Raw genomic sequence first — 17,445 nt, forward strand, 5'->3', positions numbered from 1 at the left:
ATTAAATATATCTAAAAGATCTATATATGTAATATCGGGTTGGTTTAGTTTCGGTTTGACTTTCTTTAGTTAAAACCAAACCAAACCAATTATGATCGGGTTTTTTTTCCAACACCAAACAAAATCAAACCAAATCATAGTCGGATTTTTTTTTCCGATTTGACTCGGATTATCGGATTGGTACGGTTTGTCGGTTTCCTTTGTACACTCTAGCCAGCTTTATGTGACTTGAAATTCCGTAGTCCGTTCTGAGTGGGTCTGATCTTAACCCAAAATGTGGAACTTTAAAATTTATCCTGATTGGGTACAACACAACTATTTTCTAGAAAAGCAAAGTTCTCGTTTTCAGAGGCTGTTGGAAAGCTAAACGAAAAACAGAAAAATTTCTTGCTCTCCACCCAAAAGCCCCACTCAAGATCACGCCTAAAAATGACATTTTTCATTCTTCTGATTTTCAGTTTATCTCTTAGGTCCAAAACGATCCTAGATTCTTCATTTTCTGTTAATTCATTCTTTTTCCCTTAAAACGAAACAAAAGATACTCTTAGGTTTAATTGCTTTAAGCTGTTTGGTCGTTCTTAACATATTAATTAACCACCGAGTCTCAAAGAATGTTTGGGTTTTGGAGATTTTCTCCCAAATATCTACTTAGTAATTCTCCTGTATACAGCTATTTTCTGGATATCGTTAAAATTTGCAGCAAAGTAAGAAATTTTAACCAATTAGGGGGGCTTGTGCTCGGAAAAAGTTAAAAATCCACTAGTATTCAAGTTCAATAAATAAATAAATAAAGGCAATTCCATCAGCGGAAAACTTTTCCTCAAATTAGTATGTGGTTCATATAAGGAGAACTATTCTAATGAAGTACACTTTATTAGAGCTAATATCACTAGAAAATCTACAAAAGGAGGATGATAATAAACAAACTCAGTTCAGTTATCACTTCACGACCGAAACCAAACGATCGACGCGTAGGAAGGATTAAACTGCCTAGCATAACATGTAGCATTTCCCATTCACAATTGTATTCTATAGCTCATCCTCCATTCATAAATCTACAGATAACACATATAGTCCTAGCATAACAATCTCTTGAGTAAACACTTTCTATTCGAATACCAACAAGATTTTTACAACAAACATGATGTAGTTTAATGGTGAGTACTTTGGTGGTAACGCTTAGACTCAATTTTTGACTCTTGTATAAGTACCTTAAATTGTATGATCTTAACTTTGCTTAACTGCTTTGACTAGAGGGTCTTGATGAGTCCAATTCTGAGTGAGTTATGTGCCATGTGTGTATAAGGTTTTGTCTTATTCTGTGCATTGCATTTGATGTTTAGAACTTGTCCCGTGTGTTTGCAAAGCGAAATAGTAGTTTTGTTCAGTCCTGGAAGTGATATAGGTGTTTCTTTGTTGAGCCATATAAATATTTGACCCGCCTAATTGCTATGTATCATAGTTAACCCCTTTGAGCCTGTAATCTTGTTTCTTTGGCAACCACATTACAAGCTTTACCCATTTGTTTGAATTAACCATGTATTTGAACCTTTTCACCTCTCATGAGCACTTGAATTATTATGAACTTTGTAAAAGTTAAAGTGTGGGGTGGTTGGTTTGGCTTTTGAGTGGAACTAATGAAATAAGGAGAAAGGTGCAATGCTTTAAAAAAAGAAGTAAGAGCCACTTGAAAAAGAGAAAAAAATAAAGCAAATAGTTGTATTGTTGTGCAAATATTCTTTGATAGTGGTGACTCTTGATATAATTGTGCTTAAAGAAGTGAGGAGTTAATATATATTGATGTGAAGGTGGAGTCATGGTTTGACATAAGTGTGGGGTTTTCAATGTTAGAGTGTATGTATTAAAGTGCTTAGGGAGGTATAATCACTCTTATATCTAAATGTATCATACCCGACCCTAAGCCTACATTACAACCAAATAAAATCCTACTTGATCCTAGACTGAATGAGCTCGATTAGTAGAGTAGTACACTACGGGCAAGCCTATGATGCATCTTTTGTGGCATATGAATGTTATTTCTGAGAGTGAGTGAATTCTTTCTTTCTTGAGTTCCTAATTGTTCTTAAATTGTATTGTGTGTGGAACTACTCTCTTTTGTTGTGTGAGGGCACTTGATTCATGAAGGAAAGGTAATTTCAGTGACCTCTATATTAGAGTAAGTGGGTGAGTTGCGAATAATGCGTGGTACTTGTGAGTCAAATCCTGAGGTGAAGATGTTACACTCTTGTGCTCAGTCTATTTTAAATATTCTTGGTGTGAAATAGACTAAGCACAAGAGTATAACATCAAGAATATAGACTAAATTGTTGGGCATTACATGCGTCAACCTTTGCACTCAATTGAGCTTCCAAGTCGCGAATAGATTTGCCAAAATGATCGATCTCTTGTCCCAGTTTAGCTCTTCCTTCTATAAAGTGTTGTATCTTATTCATAATTTTCTCACGGAAACCTCCATATTCCTCTACTAATTTTATGTGCATATCAAGAATGCGAATATTATGTTCAATATCATCCAATTCGCTACTCCTGTCAACCTCACAAGAATTATTATGATCAATATAAAAAGGGATTGGAGTAGGATAACAACACTTAGGACAATTATTTTAATTACCACCACAAATAGTACAAGATTGAGATGGTGCACACAACTCGGTACTAGAAATATTTTTGCAATATTGCCACAAATGGGGTCCTTTACAATATGGACAAGGATCACAAAAATAAGAATACTTACTATCCCACCACTTTTCGTTCAAAAATGCCATAAAAAAATTATAATACTAACTACACTAAACTAAAATTAAAAACTTAAATAGATAAAAAGTAAAAATTTAATCTAGTAAAATAGTTAATTTCTAAGTCCCCGGCAACGACGCCAAAAATTTGTTTCTCCCAAACGCACACGCAAGTATACGTGGTCGATAAGTAATATATGATTGCAAGTCCAGATATCGTACCCACAGGGACTTGTGATTAACTATCAACTAAATTAAACCAAACAATTAATCTATTCAAGCGAATCCTAACGTATGAATATTTAATTAAAATTAATTTAGAGTAATAAATTAAGAGATTAAAGAAAACAAGTTGGCGAATTATAGAGACGAATTCAATATGAGTAACTATTCTAGAGCTATGGGTTAGCTAACAATCCCGTTGAGTTTTTCACTTAAATCGTCTAATTAATTTATCTGGTTTATTGGTTGACAGGGTTAATATTGCTCGTAGCCTTCTCCTGAAGTACAACTCACCTATTCAAGCTAATCTAGCGCCTATATTCCTATGGAATTAGAATTAACAAGAACGCATTAATAATTCCTGTATAGTAACCAAGCAAGACGATTAGGTATATTCCTATCCTAATCGCAAATCCGCCCTCCCTAAGAGTTAAGATCTTGCTCTACTCAATCTTATATGAAATCTAGAATTCTCTCTCCCGAGTTCAATCCTAGATACGTAGATAGTATTCAATTGGTGATCAAACAATCAAATAATTAAGCGCAAGATTGAATAAATAAACCAATATAATTAAATAATAAGAACAATTCAAGCTTCAAACTACAATGTTCATGTAGCACCCAAAACTCTAGAACAAATAAACTATGAAATTAAAGGAGAAGAGAAGAAAAACTAGTTAGAAACCTCCTCAAAAGCGTGGTTTGTGTCCCTCCACGTCTAAAGTGTGTCCCTAGGTCTAAGATCTGTCAAAATTCCTCAAAATAGTGTTTTTTATGCAATTATACCAAGTAGGGTCGGGCCCAGACGAAAACACCTTCTCCTGCGCAAAATAGGACTCCGGCTCTGTAAAATTTGTACAGGCGGGTGCGGCGCGCTAATGGAGATTATCAGCAACATTGCATTTTTCTTATCAGGCCAGTTTTTACACTGCTGCGCCGCATCCTGCGGCGTCCCATGCGACGCGGTAGTGAGTATTTACGAAAATACAAAACATGAAAGTTGTAGACCTTTCAAATAGCTTTCCAACGATACATTGTAGAGCCAAACGGAGTTCTGAGTGAAAAGTTATGTGCATTTTACTAGACAATGCGTCGTATGCCCGCTCGATTCTTTGTTTCGTTCTTAACTATCATCCGTTGATCGCCGAACACGATCCCGGCTTAATTTCTTGGGCTTTTACTCAGACTTCAAAGCTCCAAATCACTTAAATTCATTCCATAACGCCTACAAGATCGGAATCACTCCTACAAGGCATAAAACACATATTTAGTGCAAAACACTAGCGACTAAAGCTCAAACTCAATTAAAGTGCAGTAAATTAGAGTGTAATAAGCGACTAAAATACACAATAATAGCTTATCATTAAGTACTAACTCTAGAATTTTAGCACTAAATTAAATGATCGGAATGACAAAAGGAAACATAATTAAAATTGCCAAGATAAAACCGGTGGGACTTGTCAAGGGAGCTCCTGACTCTATCAAGTCTGAAGTCTGACTATCCAATCGTTCTCAATAACTGAATTTGTAAACACAAATGTGAGTGAGTGAGTCAGATGGCTTAATTAGTGAATATAACATAAACCTTAACCTTTCAGCTTAGGTGATTTGGAAGACATCATGCCTTGAAATGAACATTTCAAGACAATGCATCCATTTATGAAGTACTTTCCTTGTACTCGTAGATAACCAATCACTCATGTATTGGCACTGTGATTGCCACTCCACACCTGTCAACAGCGGCAGAGCTACTCCTATAAAAGGGGTATCAACTCATAACCCTTTGTTGGAGAAGTTACACTTTGTATTCGTAGATAGGCTACTTTTTTTTTTTACTAAATATATATATAAATTATATCTCGTATTATCTTAGCGTACGATTTCTATTACTACTTGTTATTTCTCTTGTGTTGGTTTTCTTATTGCTTTGTCATTTTGTTGTTGTTATTGTTCTTATCTTTATTATTTTCAACGTGACTTCTTCACTATAATTTTTCTTTTTACGTGCTGAGAGTTACTTTATCTATCGGGAATAATCTTTCTGCCTCCACAAGGTAGGGATAAGATTTGTCTCTTTACACATTCTGCCTAGACCCCAAAGTCCAAACTATGTGAATATATTGGTTTGTTATTGTTGTTGTTGTTGGGAATATATTGAGATTTTTTGGTGTTATTTTTTAAATATTTCAATCTCTTAGTGAAAAGCATGACCCGCTACGAGCGTCATCTAGAGATACATGATCCACTCAGACTCTGTACATTCACAACGTTTGACACCAACACTACAAGGATATTAACATAATACATACATGGGATTACTAATTAGCGCATAAAATAATCGCATGGAACATCTCGTTAATTAGAATCTGTCAAAGCTTTCTCCTAAACACATTTTTCAGCGGCAAATATATTTATTATATAAATATATGATTCAACTATCCTGATCAAGTTTCAAAATACTTTATGCATCAAATGGAATGCCGTAGCTTTTCCCTATGACATCATATGCATAAAAAATTAGACGAAGCTCTTGTCAGTCCTCTCAAGATACGCATAGTCAATGCTATAATCATATTTGCATCCGACAAATGGTTGGTTAGTCAAAGATGTTTTTAAAATCTTTTATCTTATAAAAAAGTTTAGAGATATTTTAAAGATGGCAAACTTACTGTTCTTTAAAATTAAGTACTATCACCATTGGTTACTCTATTTCTCGTATTTTATTTTCTTGTTTAGTAAGCTGTAACTTTTCTTTTCTTATTCTTAGAAGAAATGCTAGATAAATAATTAAGAGAAATTCCCTAATTAACACGATAGCTTAGTATGTGCAGACCCCCACCCCCAACTCTCTCTCTCTGTGACTACAATAATATTTTGCTATTTTTGAATGTACAGATTAGATATTTAAGAGAGTTGCTTGAATTTTGTTTAATATAGCAAGGAGTAAGTACCTAAGTCATAGACCAAAAATAGTTGGACATAGAAAAAGTTGCACTCAAGAAGCCTGCAATGCATGTGGAAACTGCATAGTTAATTTTTTTTTATTTATATTTTTTAAAAACCTTTTTTCTCCTACCCCAATCTGCTAGGGGGGGGTGGGTGGTTTGGAATTGACATCAAACGACTTACCTGTATCAATTACTTCTCGTAGTAAAAATCATCATTCTTTTATTCTTTCTGCAGAAGTCCACATTCCACGTTGACCATGCATGTATGTTTGTTCTTTTTTTTTTTTTGGTTGCTTATTTATATACGTATTGTTTATCAAATCTATAGAATGTTTTATTGAATGGTTTATGGTTATATACACCTCTTGAAATGTAAATGGGTTTCATTTTATTTCGTGTAACGAAAGGAGATTATAGGTCAAATTTTATTATTTATAGGTTGCCCCTCTTTAGTTTACCACTACAGTTTAGCCTTTCTTTAGTTTTACCACTATAGTTTAGCCCCACTTTATTATTTATTTTCATTAGAACCCCTATTAAGTTCATATATATATTCTGTAAACATAGCGTTGTAGATTATCTGTTAAATGAAAATCTGAATATGTTATCTTTTAATTACTTTTCTTTTTCTCTTAGTTCCTCTTTCCTGTTTCAATGGCGAATCCACTACCGAATTCGCTACAATTGGTATCAGAATCACCGGTCTTCGACTTTACTTCTGTTGCAACGTTCGACTAGTCGACAAGAATGGAGCAATGGTTCACTCTGCAACATCATTACACTAATCAGTCAGTCCTACCAAGCAGATTCTCATTTTATATGATATCATATGGCACTAGGAACTATTGTGGTGAATTTTATCAGCATCCTTATGGCTTTGAGGTTAATGGTGTGATGCGGGATCCATATGCAAATCATTATAACGATAAAAATCTCGGTTCTCTTCCTAATCCATATGGATTTGAGTGTATCCCTAGAACCACAAGTGTTGCACGAGACTCTAAGCACAAACGATGTGCCGCCGGTGGAAAGAGAAAAGCTTGGAGGAAGAAGCAAAAATATGAGCTTGGTCGACAATCTGTTACTGCCAAGCTTTTAAGTAAAAAGAAGGTCAGGCGAGTGCATGTGCAAGTCAGCAATGGTGAATGGGTGCCCAAGTTTTCTGTTGGAAGGGAAATAATGAAAGAGGACCAGCCTTTAGTTGTGGAAGGAAATAGAGAAATTGAGGTTCATGTGTTCGATAAAATTCCTCAAAGGGAGGAAATCAATTTGAAAGATGAGCAATGGGAAGATGGTGACATGATTGAACAACCGGAGATTGATGGTATATGAATTGAGATTAAAGATGCAGTTGCTGCTAATGTTGTTGCCGATTACTTGGAGATTAGTAAGGACAGGTTGTGTGAGGAATGTCCTCTAAAGGACAACACTGATTCCTTTGATGTGCTTCAGTCAATAAAAATTGAAGATGATTTTGAAAGCACCAGAGGTGTCTCTATTGTCCTTACGGACATCCATGAATGGGAAAGTATTTACAATCAAATTTGTATAGATTATGAGACTCATTTTGTTAACATTGATGATACTGGAGAAAATAACGGTGTAGAGGATAATGAGAAGTTCAGTAATGAGCATGAACAAACTAATGGAGGTGCTGAGATAGAGATGGAAAAAGGCAAGGAAGAGGATTCGGAAGATGAACCAGTAAATATACTTCTAGAAATCTCCTCGAATGATCAACTACCAGTGCTTCCTTATTTCAAAGATAATACCCAAAATTTGGTCAATAACGATTAAACACACCAGAAAATCTTTATGTTTAGATTAGGTTGTGATATGTTTTTCAGGAATATTTGTGTCCTTGAGTATGTCAAATCTGATTCATTAGAGTTATTTGGTAAGTGTCCTCAACAAGGTATAGCTGGGCTAGGTCACCAGAGGTCCCAAGAGGAAGAGATAGCTATGGTAGAAATTGGAGTGAGTAAGTCCCTGATAGTTGCAGTAAATATAGTGGGAAAGGCTTTCAATGAAAATCCCAAAAGAAATGAAAGCGAGCGAATTTGTCTATTTGCTAAAGAAGAACCAGGGATAAATGAATCTAAGCAAACCTCTATGGTTTTCCAAATAATGAAGGTTGGTGATTTCCCTCTAAAGTTGCTTGTGTACAATCCTTTGATTGATATATATGTCAAAAGTCATAACAAGGCTGTTTTGAAACTTCTTAACAAATTGGTCAAAATTGATGTTCAAGATTGGCAGCTACAAATATTTCTTGATGGCATGATGCAATATACAACATTATTGTTGATATTGGAATGTAGAATGGAGTTATTTGAAGCAGTTATAATAGGTGGCAGGAATAGTGACCTGCCAAATCTCAGCATTGTGGCATTTTTTGGTGAATTTTCTAGTGCTTTATCATTAGTTACAGCCGACAAAGTAATCACAAGCCTGATTTTATTAGCTTATTACTTGAAAGAGGAGGGTTCATCTCTGGAACCTGAACCATCTATGTCAGGGGTAGTGGGTGAGAATATTGGCAGTGTTGACTCTGTGATAGGCGATATAGATTTTGGTAAGTTTGCAACAATACTTGAGCATGGGGATGCTTATGTTGAAGAAACTCTTATTGATGAGAAAAGGACCCACTATGGTCTTGCTGAAGGAAAGAGATTCCAAGATTGGTATGAAATTGTTACACTCGTGGGAGGACTTCTTCAAGATGAGAATGCCCTTCGGATAATCACATATTGTGGGTGCCAAGAGATTGGAGACTATGTGGCCATAAGTGAATTTAATACTGTGAAAGGAGCTCTGAACAATACTGCTACTCTTTATCATCAACAGCGCAGGGTTATCTTATTATTGATTATTTTGGGTTATTTAGTCATTATTTGAGGGCATATACTCTAGGGAACCATTTAGTGAAGTATTCTCTGGCAAAGGTGGCACTACCTAGACCAACTGGGCTCCTTGTACAAAGAAAAATAATTCATAAAGATGTGTTCTCAATTAGAGAGGCGAGAAATGCACTTGCAAAGGAAATGATCCCCTCAAAGTAACTTGCTATCATCCTCTTTATCTCAAGATTAATCTCATGAGTCCTCCAGATTTTAATCAGTTAATTGATGCAATGAAATTGTTCATCTTAAATGTCGCCATACTTTCTATGTGTAGTTTTCTTCCATCTGGATTAGATGAAGCTGCTACTGCTTCACGAAAGTTTGGTGATCTTTCTATTTACATTGATGATGAGGTTGTTGGAATATCCTTTGTTCCCTTGCAACCACGATGCTTGTGGGTGCGTGACTCAATCAAGGAAAGATCATTTGAGCTAAATGCTCCACTAGTTTATTATTTTCATGTGGCTGAAGACCTTCAAGCACAAAAGATGCATTTCACACTTGAAATTTCATTTGATCCTGGTGGCCATAGCTTTGCTGGATCAGTCAGTGTGCTGAATAATGCATGGGTAGAGTTAAGCAGGGTATTTAATGTTCAATTTGAAGATAATGATGTTTATTGGAGGAAGAAGAGGGTTGAGCGATTACTAAATAAGTTTCAGTTCAGCTTTTTTGTCAGCTACAGTGACCTCAAGTGTTCATGGAAGCATGGGAACCCCAACAGAGTTGCAGACAAAGAATTATCTCTTGCGTTTCCATATAAAAGATTTTTAGGGATACTTGGTCTAGATTGTGCTGAAAAAACTACTTTTAGCGATATGATTATTGGACCCTTTTATTCAAACAGTGAGATAGAATATATTGCAAGAAGGAGACAAACACTCTTTCATAGAAGATTGAAAAATATGAAGAGCCCTGCTTTAAGCCAAGAAGTGGAGGGATCTCTCAAAAGCTTTTATCTTTCTATGATTATGGATCACGCAATTGCTGACAGAAATTTTGTGGATACTAGGTTAGCAAATAAAGTCATCCCTTCTCATGTTATTTTCTCCTTGTAGTATGACTTTGTTAAGCATGAGTTTTGGAAGCACAAACTCAAGAATGCTCACTGGAGAATGACATTTCATATATTTGAAGGAGTGCAGACATATACTGTCCATCTCATAATTCCAAATGCAACATCGTTTAACTTTGGTGAAGAAAAGATTCGTGCTTGTTTGCTAGAGTTGACTACTGCTGAATTCATCCATTTCCAACCTTGAGGACAAGGTTATTATTAGGGGGATGGGATGTAACGAAAGGAGATTATAGGTCAAGTTTTATTATTTATAGGTTGCCCCTCTTTAGTTTTACCACTATAGTTTAGCCCCTCTTTAGTTTTACCACTACAGTTTAGCCCCACTTTATTATTTATTTTCATTAGTACCCCTATTAAGTTCATATATATATATATATATATCTATTAAGTTCATATATATATTCTGTAAACATAGCGTTGTAGATTATCTGTTAAATGAAAATCTGAATCTTTTATCTTTTACTTACTTTTCTTTTTCTCTTAGTTCCTCTTTCCTGTTTCAATGGCGAATTCACTGCCGGATTCGCGACATTTCGCTGCTACTCACTATTTAAGTCGAGTTGTATTACCAAACACGAGTTTTTTATTACTGTGACTAGACGTTTTAGAATATAATAACCCGTGTATTTTTATACTTCTGCCGTCCCAATTTATATGAGTGTGTTAGGATTTCGAGAGTCAAACGCGTTATTTTTTTAAGGCAATTTTTCATATATTTTAAATTACTAATTACTATGGCTTATAATACTTTTTACGCAGTTTTTAAATATGTAAATTTTATTTTCAAAAGCTTAAAGATTCCATGTTTAAATAGGCGATCAAAATTAATAAGTTTAAATCTTGAAAAGTGAAAAATATCACATGAATGGGGACAGAAATTGTAATTTGTAGCGCAATGACCATGTTGTCACGTTAATATTGTGGTGGAAAATTATATTTTCACATACTTATGGGGTGAGCCACTTGAGGGTTGATTAAGCCTTTTTTATTTTGGTCAAAGATAAAAGGCAAAATTAATTCTGAAAATTTTAAGGGGAAAAATCAAAGAAAGAAAAGAGCAAGCAAGTCTAATAATTGAATAAGCACTTACATATCTTAAAGAACAACCTGCAAAAGAGCTCTCTTACTAGTATTTGTTTTGTTTTCTTCTAAAGATATGGCAACTGAAAAAAGTAAAATTGAAGCAGAAAATTATAAGAGTCCCATGTGTGAATTTCAGACAAAGAATTTGGGTGCTTTTGACAGAGCATTCTCTTTGTACCCACCAATTCAAATGCTGACGCAATGCAATGTATTATGAAGAGGTCAACATCTTGGTCAAAACCCTAAAAGTTTGAAGGAGTGCTGTAATAGCTTAACCAGCTCTAACAAATCATCAGCCTGAATTTTTCTTTTCATAGTTTTATTTTTTCGTGAATTTACTCAGCAATATGAGATTTTTTTTTGTTGAAAATTGCAGTAAATTAAAAAATGAATGCAGTTCTACTTGTTGTGTGTGTGTGTGTATATATATATGTGTGTGTGTTCCTTATTATTTGGATTTGAAGCTTTAGTTTAGTTAATTTATCTTCAAAATTACCAAAGGATAAAATTAGAACCAAAAAGATAAATGAACTAAACTATAGTAGAAATTCTTGGTGGGGAGTGCATCTCTTTTAATTGATCTTATTCGATACGAAGTCGAATTAGTCGTAATCGGACCGGTGAATACCGAATAAAACCAAATCTTTAAAAAAATATATATTTGATGGTTTGTTTAGTGAAATTAAGTTTGGTAAAAATAAATGGCAAAAGTCACTGATTTTGTGCATGTGAACTGTGGAAGAATGTATTAAATGTGAGTGAAGAGAAATAATACTAAATTACTAATACTCTCTCGAGTCTGAGTGCATATATTATAGTAACATTTTGTCTTGTCCATTTGAGAGAAAAGGTATTCTCATGGGACCTTCTTCACTTTCTATTTTGGGCAAGTCTAAAATTATGATCACCGTCCCAAGAAACCCTAATTGGAAATACACAAGAAATTTGGTACGTTGCATTTCTTCCTAAGTCCCCCATCATCCAAGAAAAACTGATAGTACATTGTCAGTGGTAGTTATGCGTCAACAACAACGTCAATTACTTTTTTTTTTTAAAATCTAAACTTGCAATTACTTTCTCGTAAAAAAAATAAATGTACTACTAGCTACTTGATATTATGATATTTAATTATCCCTTTTACAAACAAACATGATGCTAATAATTACCATATAGTTGCGAAAAAGAAATTGTAATTTTCTTATATAGAACGAAAGTCTTGACGTAACTGGTAAAGTTGTTGTCATGTGACCAGGAGGTCACGAGTTCGAGTCGTGGAAACAACCTCTTGCAGAAATGCAGGGTATGACTGCGTATGATAGACCCTTGTAGTCCGCCCTTCTCCTGACCCTGCGCATAGTGGGAGGCGGGAGCTTAGTGCACGAGGCTCTCTCTCTATATATTTTTTTCTTTTCTTATCACCCTTTTCCTTTTGTATTATCTACGTCAATTACTTTTATTTTTTAAAATCTAAACTTGCAATTACTTTCTCGTAAAAAAATGTACTACTACTTGATATTATGATATTTAATTATCCCTTTTACAAACAAACATGATGCTAATAATTACCATATAATTGCGTAAAAGAAATTGTAATTTTCTTATATAGAACGAGAGTCTTGGCGTAACTGGTAAAGTTATTGTCATTTGACCAAGATGTCATGGGATCGGGCCGTGAAAACAGCTTCTTGTAGAAATGCAGGGTATGACTGCGTACGATAGACCCTTGTGACCCGCCCTTCTCTGGACCCCGCGCATAGTGAGAGCTTAGTGCACCGGACGCGCTATATATATATATATATATATATATATATATATTCTTATCACCCTTTTCCTTTTGTATTATCTTCGTTATAAGTTCAAGCAAGTCAAACTCATGCATGACAATATTGTGAAATTACAATTATGGAGTTCTCATATTATATCATATGTGTGTGAGAAACTAGTAAAAGTTTCATTCTTTCTCAATAACTAGCCATCTAACTCCAAAAGAAAACTAAGCTTATATATAAATAGGTGAAATTGCAAAGAGGACGCACCTCTACCCAAAATCAGAAAGCCAACCTGAAAAAACACTACAAGAACAAAGGTAAACTCTTAGACATAGTCATTCTTGCTTTTCCTTATAATATCCTCTACAAACATCAGTAAACTTTTCATTTAATTTCTTACACTGAAAAATTTTACTTTTCCATTTCTTACACTTTTCATCCTTTTCTTTATGGATCTTAGTTTTTTTTAAACACATATTTTTGGTGCATTTCCAAGGAAATTAAGTTATATTTGGTCTTTACGTACCTTAAACAAGAAAATTCAAGAGTAGAAAAGGATTTCTGTTTCGCCATTAAAATCTAGGTTTCTAATTTGATGCATATATGTCTTTATATGTAAATTGTCATTCTTGTTTATTTCTTTGGAGGATTAAATTTTCTTTTTGTGGTTTTGTTTAACCATAATTAGGAGATACTATACGTTAAAGAATAATGGGGAGAGGAAAGATAGAAGTGAAGAGAATAGAGAACAAAACAAGCAGGCAAGTCACATTTTCAAAACGAAGAGCTGGTCTTCTCAAGAAAACTCATGAACTCTCTGTTCTTTGTGATGCTCAAATTGGACTTATCATCTTCTCCACCAAAGGCAAATTATTTGAGTACAGCAGTCAACCTCACAGGTTCTAAATTATTGCCTCACTTTTTTTTTTTTTTTTTTTTTTTTGGCATGATGATAATTATGGGCTTTGTATAGACTTTTTTATGATAAATTATGAGCATCAATTTATTTTCTGTGGTTGATTTTCAACGTAACTAACTATGAGATTCTTATGCTCCTTAATTTTTTGATTTATTTATGGCTTTATAATTTCTTGATGGTAGTAGTCGAGTTGCAATTCCATATGTGTCTCCAAATGTGTGTGTCTGTGTGTTTGAAGAGTTATTTTTCCCTAAGTTTTAGTCAAGTCTTCAGTGTCTCAGTTGACCAACTCGAGTGCCTAGACATTAAGTTTTGACAAAGTTATGATATATATATTTGAAGTCTATACCTTCTCGTTTAAGGATATTTCAAGAAATTAAGTGACGTTCTGATGTATATCCTCATTAGTTTCCACTTTATGAAGCTTCTCATGCAAATCTCTATTTTTATTGTGGTACAATTCGTTCGGTTCATTATATTTTTTTGATTTCCCTTCCCCTTTTCCCTTCATGTCGTTAAATTCCATCTTATTATTTAACAGAATTTCTTTTTTCACCTCACAGCATGAGCGAGATTATTAGTAGGTATCTCCAAACCACAGGTGCCTCAATTCCGGTTCAAGATAATAGGGTACGTATAAATTAAAAGACGACCAATTAATCTTGTACTACTATTTAGGAATATCTCTTAATTTGTTTTCTTTTCCCTTCTTTTAGGGTTTTATATGTTTTTCATTTGAAATTTAAATTTATAGGTTGAACTCTATGATGAAATTACCAAAATGAAGAGGGATACACTTAACCTTCAGTTGAGCCTTCAAAAATACAAAGGCGATGACTTGAGCTCAGCACAGTATGAAGAACTGAATGAACTTGAGAAGCAGCTCGAATTCGCAGTTAACAAGGTCAGAGCTAGAAAGGTAATTAATGGTTTTTATTTTTAATTTACTTTATACAAAGTTGCGGTTTAATTTTTCCAAGAACAAATTTTTTTGGGTCAAAAAAATTTACTCAAGAAATAATGGTTTTTACAACTTTCATAATGTGATTGCAGCACGAGCTCATGCTGCAGCAGATGGAAAATCTGAGGAGAACGGTAATTTTTCTGATTATCGACAATTTTAAAATTGTGAAAAATGAAAATTAAATAGGTGAGAAAAATTATTCTCCATTAATTTGTTGATGTATTATATTGTTCAATAATATATGTCCTAGGAGAAAATGCTGGAGAAGGACAATCAAGAAATGTACCAGTGGGTAAGTTTTTATCGCACGTCAATTCAGTTCGACTTACTATATAGATTTTGATCCAAATGCTTTAACCACTCTGATAATTATGTTGTCCATTAATTTCTTGTGTTACCAATTACTGCTATATCCTATGTACCAATCCAAGAAAGAATAAAAGCAAAATCTTGGCTTCTTGATTATATAATACAAGTTTAACTATTTTAAGTATTGCCATTAATTTGGAATTAATTTATGAAGTTGATGAGCAATCAAATGTACAAGCAACAGTCAGCAGGAATGGAGCATAATGATGATGATCAAAATGAAGAAGCAATTACTGAACTGAATCTAATGGGAGAGCAGCCACTGTTGTCTCAGTTTTCATTCTTTGGTGAAGAGCAAGTACAACCCAGCAGCAGTAATGTACTTCAACTTGCTGCAGCTAGTACTAGTACTTCTGCCTATCGCCTTCAGTCTTCCCACCCTAATCTTCAAGACTCTGATCTTCCTGGTTGTAACTATGCTCACTTAAAAGGTAATTGCAGATAATTATATTTAATAAGTATTAATAACCTTGATTGATAAGTAACTGTTATAATATGTTAAATTACATCAATAACGTACAAATTCTTAAGCTCTTTTCTTAATTAAGTATTCCCTCCTTTTCTTGAGACTAATATGTGGGAATTTTAGCATGCATTAATACCTCTTGGTTAATTTGGTTAATATGTTACTCCACTGTCCTAATTTGTCTGAAACTTTTTGCTTTTTGAGATTCAACTTCTTAATTTTGATTGTCTATTTGAATATAGAATCTTTAAGCTTTTCAAATAACATTTATATATTTGAAAATTACGTAAAAAGTACTATAAATCACAATAATTAATAATTCAAAGATATTTAATAGGCATATGAAAAAATTACCGTCAAACAACAACTTGTTTGACTCTCGAAATCCAAACATCGTCAGATAAAGTGGGACGGAGTGAGTATCTTATTTGGTTATGGAATCATCATAAGTACATAAAGCTTTTAGGAAAGCCTTTCTTCATCCTTAAAGTTCACAGGATATAATCATATGTGATTTTTGACACATCAATAGAGAACTTTTTTATGATCTAGAAAAACAAAAGCATTAGTGTATACTGAACTGGTTTATATTTTCTTGTTTTGACTGTGTAACCATGTAGTTATCTGATAATCTAGTTATCAACTTCATATAGGGAGTATATTTGTGAATGATATATCTCCTTATTACTACTAAGATTATTTGTAAATCCATCAGAGTAAAGTTGTCATTTCTGATTTTGCAGATTGATCATGCTTTAATTGTTACGAGGAGCTCCAATTGTTAGGAATGAAGCTGGCCAGTGAAATTCCTAGTGGATAATTCTACATTTTCCTTTTGGCATATTTGGGAAACATACTTTATTTAATTATTATGCAACTAATTAAGGACCTATTGATTGTACTCAGAATTAATCTCTACTTATGCGTGTACGTATAGTGATTTGTTGGCTTAGAATAGGAACCGAGAATGCTTATATATGATCCTATAGAAGATTTACTAGTGCTATGGGTATTCGTAGTTATACTACCCTTTAAAGTAATAGAGACTGGTAGCCCATTAATTAATTTGATTGCACGTTATAGCAAAAAACTTATTATATTGACTACAAAAAATAATGCGCGGACCCACCTCAGTTTTCCATTCTGCCTCTTTGCTACGCCCAGCTCCACCATCCAAACAACTGCACTTTCTCATAAAATATAACAACCCATTGCTCGGTCACCATCTTTTTTTTTTTTTTTTTTTTTAAGGTGACAACACTCATCCTATGATACACAATTGAACAAAAATATTTTGCTTGTATGAGAAGGAAGTTGTGCATCCTAGGGTAATTTGTAGCAACACTCAAGGATGCTATGTACAAAAAGGTGAGAGAAAGAAGCTTGTTGCTAGGTGTTGTCATTGATAACGAATTTGTTTTTCTTCCGTCTGAATCTGATGTTAGGGACCCCGTCAACTTCTAACTTCATTGAGGCTCTAACATTCAAAGGTAATGATACAACCTCATTGAAGATAGAATCAATTTTGGATTCTTCGCCCAGGTTAGCAAGCTTGTCAGCAGAGTTGTTTCCTTCTCTCAAGGTATGACAAAAGAGAAAGTTAGCATCCTTGGTCATGTTTTGAATTTACTCAATAGTATCATTGAATCTCCAGGGAGGCTTCCTGATCCTTTTGATCAAGTTAAGGGGAATCATCGAGTCAGATTCAGCTATAACATTTGTAAAGCCCTTTGTAATACACATTTTGATGCCTCGCATCATCGCTTTAGCTTCCGCAATATTACAGCTACAATCACCATAGAATTCTGCAAAAGCGCCAATTAAAATGCCATGTTGATCTCTGATAAGACCACCACCACCTGCCGATCCTGGGTTACCTTTGCTACAACCATCAACATTAAGTTTAACCCAACCCATTGGAGGTTTTTACCAATAAACAATCTGACAATGAATAGCAGGGGAGAGCTT

At 34.2% G+C, this 17,445-nt stretch overlaps 1 protein-coding gene across 1 annotated transcript; it reads left to right on the plus strand.

The window, feature by feature from the left end:
• The first annotated feature begins 12,868 nt into the window (after positions 1-12,868).
• Positions 12,869-16,520, plus strand: LOC104234055 (MADS-box protein FBP24). Its single transcript, XM_009787548.2, has 8 exons — positions 12,869-13,076; positions 13,448-13,658; positions 14,242-14,308; positions 14,433-14,597; positions 14,732-14,773; positions 14,893-14,934; positions 15,166-15,442; positions 16,221-16,520. Exons 2-8 carry the CDS (start codon positions 13,471-13,473, stop codon positions 16,223-16,225), a joined length of 786 nt encoding a protein of 261 aa, XP_009785850.1. The 5' UTR covers positions 12,869-13,076; positions 13,448-13,470; the 3' UTR covers positions 16,226-16,520.
• The last annotated feature ends 925 nt before the right edge of the window (positions 16,521-17,445 follow it).

This window comes from Nicotiana sylvestris, chromosome 4 (assembly GCF_000393655.2).
Source record: "Nicotiana sylvestris chromosome 4, ASM39365v2, whole genome shotgun sequence".
Taxonomy (NCBI): Eukaryota; Viridiplantae; Streptophyta; class Magnoliopsida; order Solanales; family Solanaceae; genus Nicotiana; species Nicotiana sylvestris.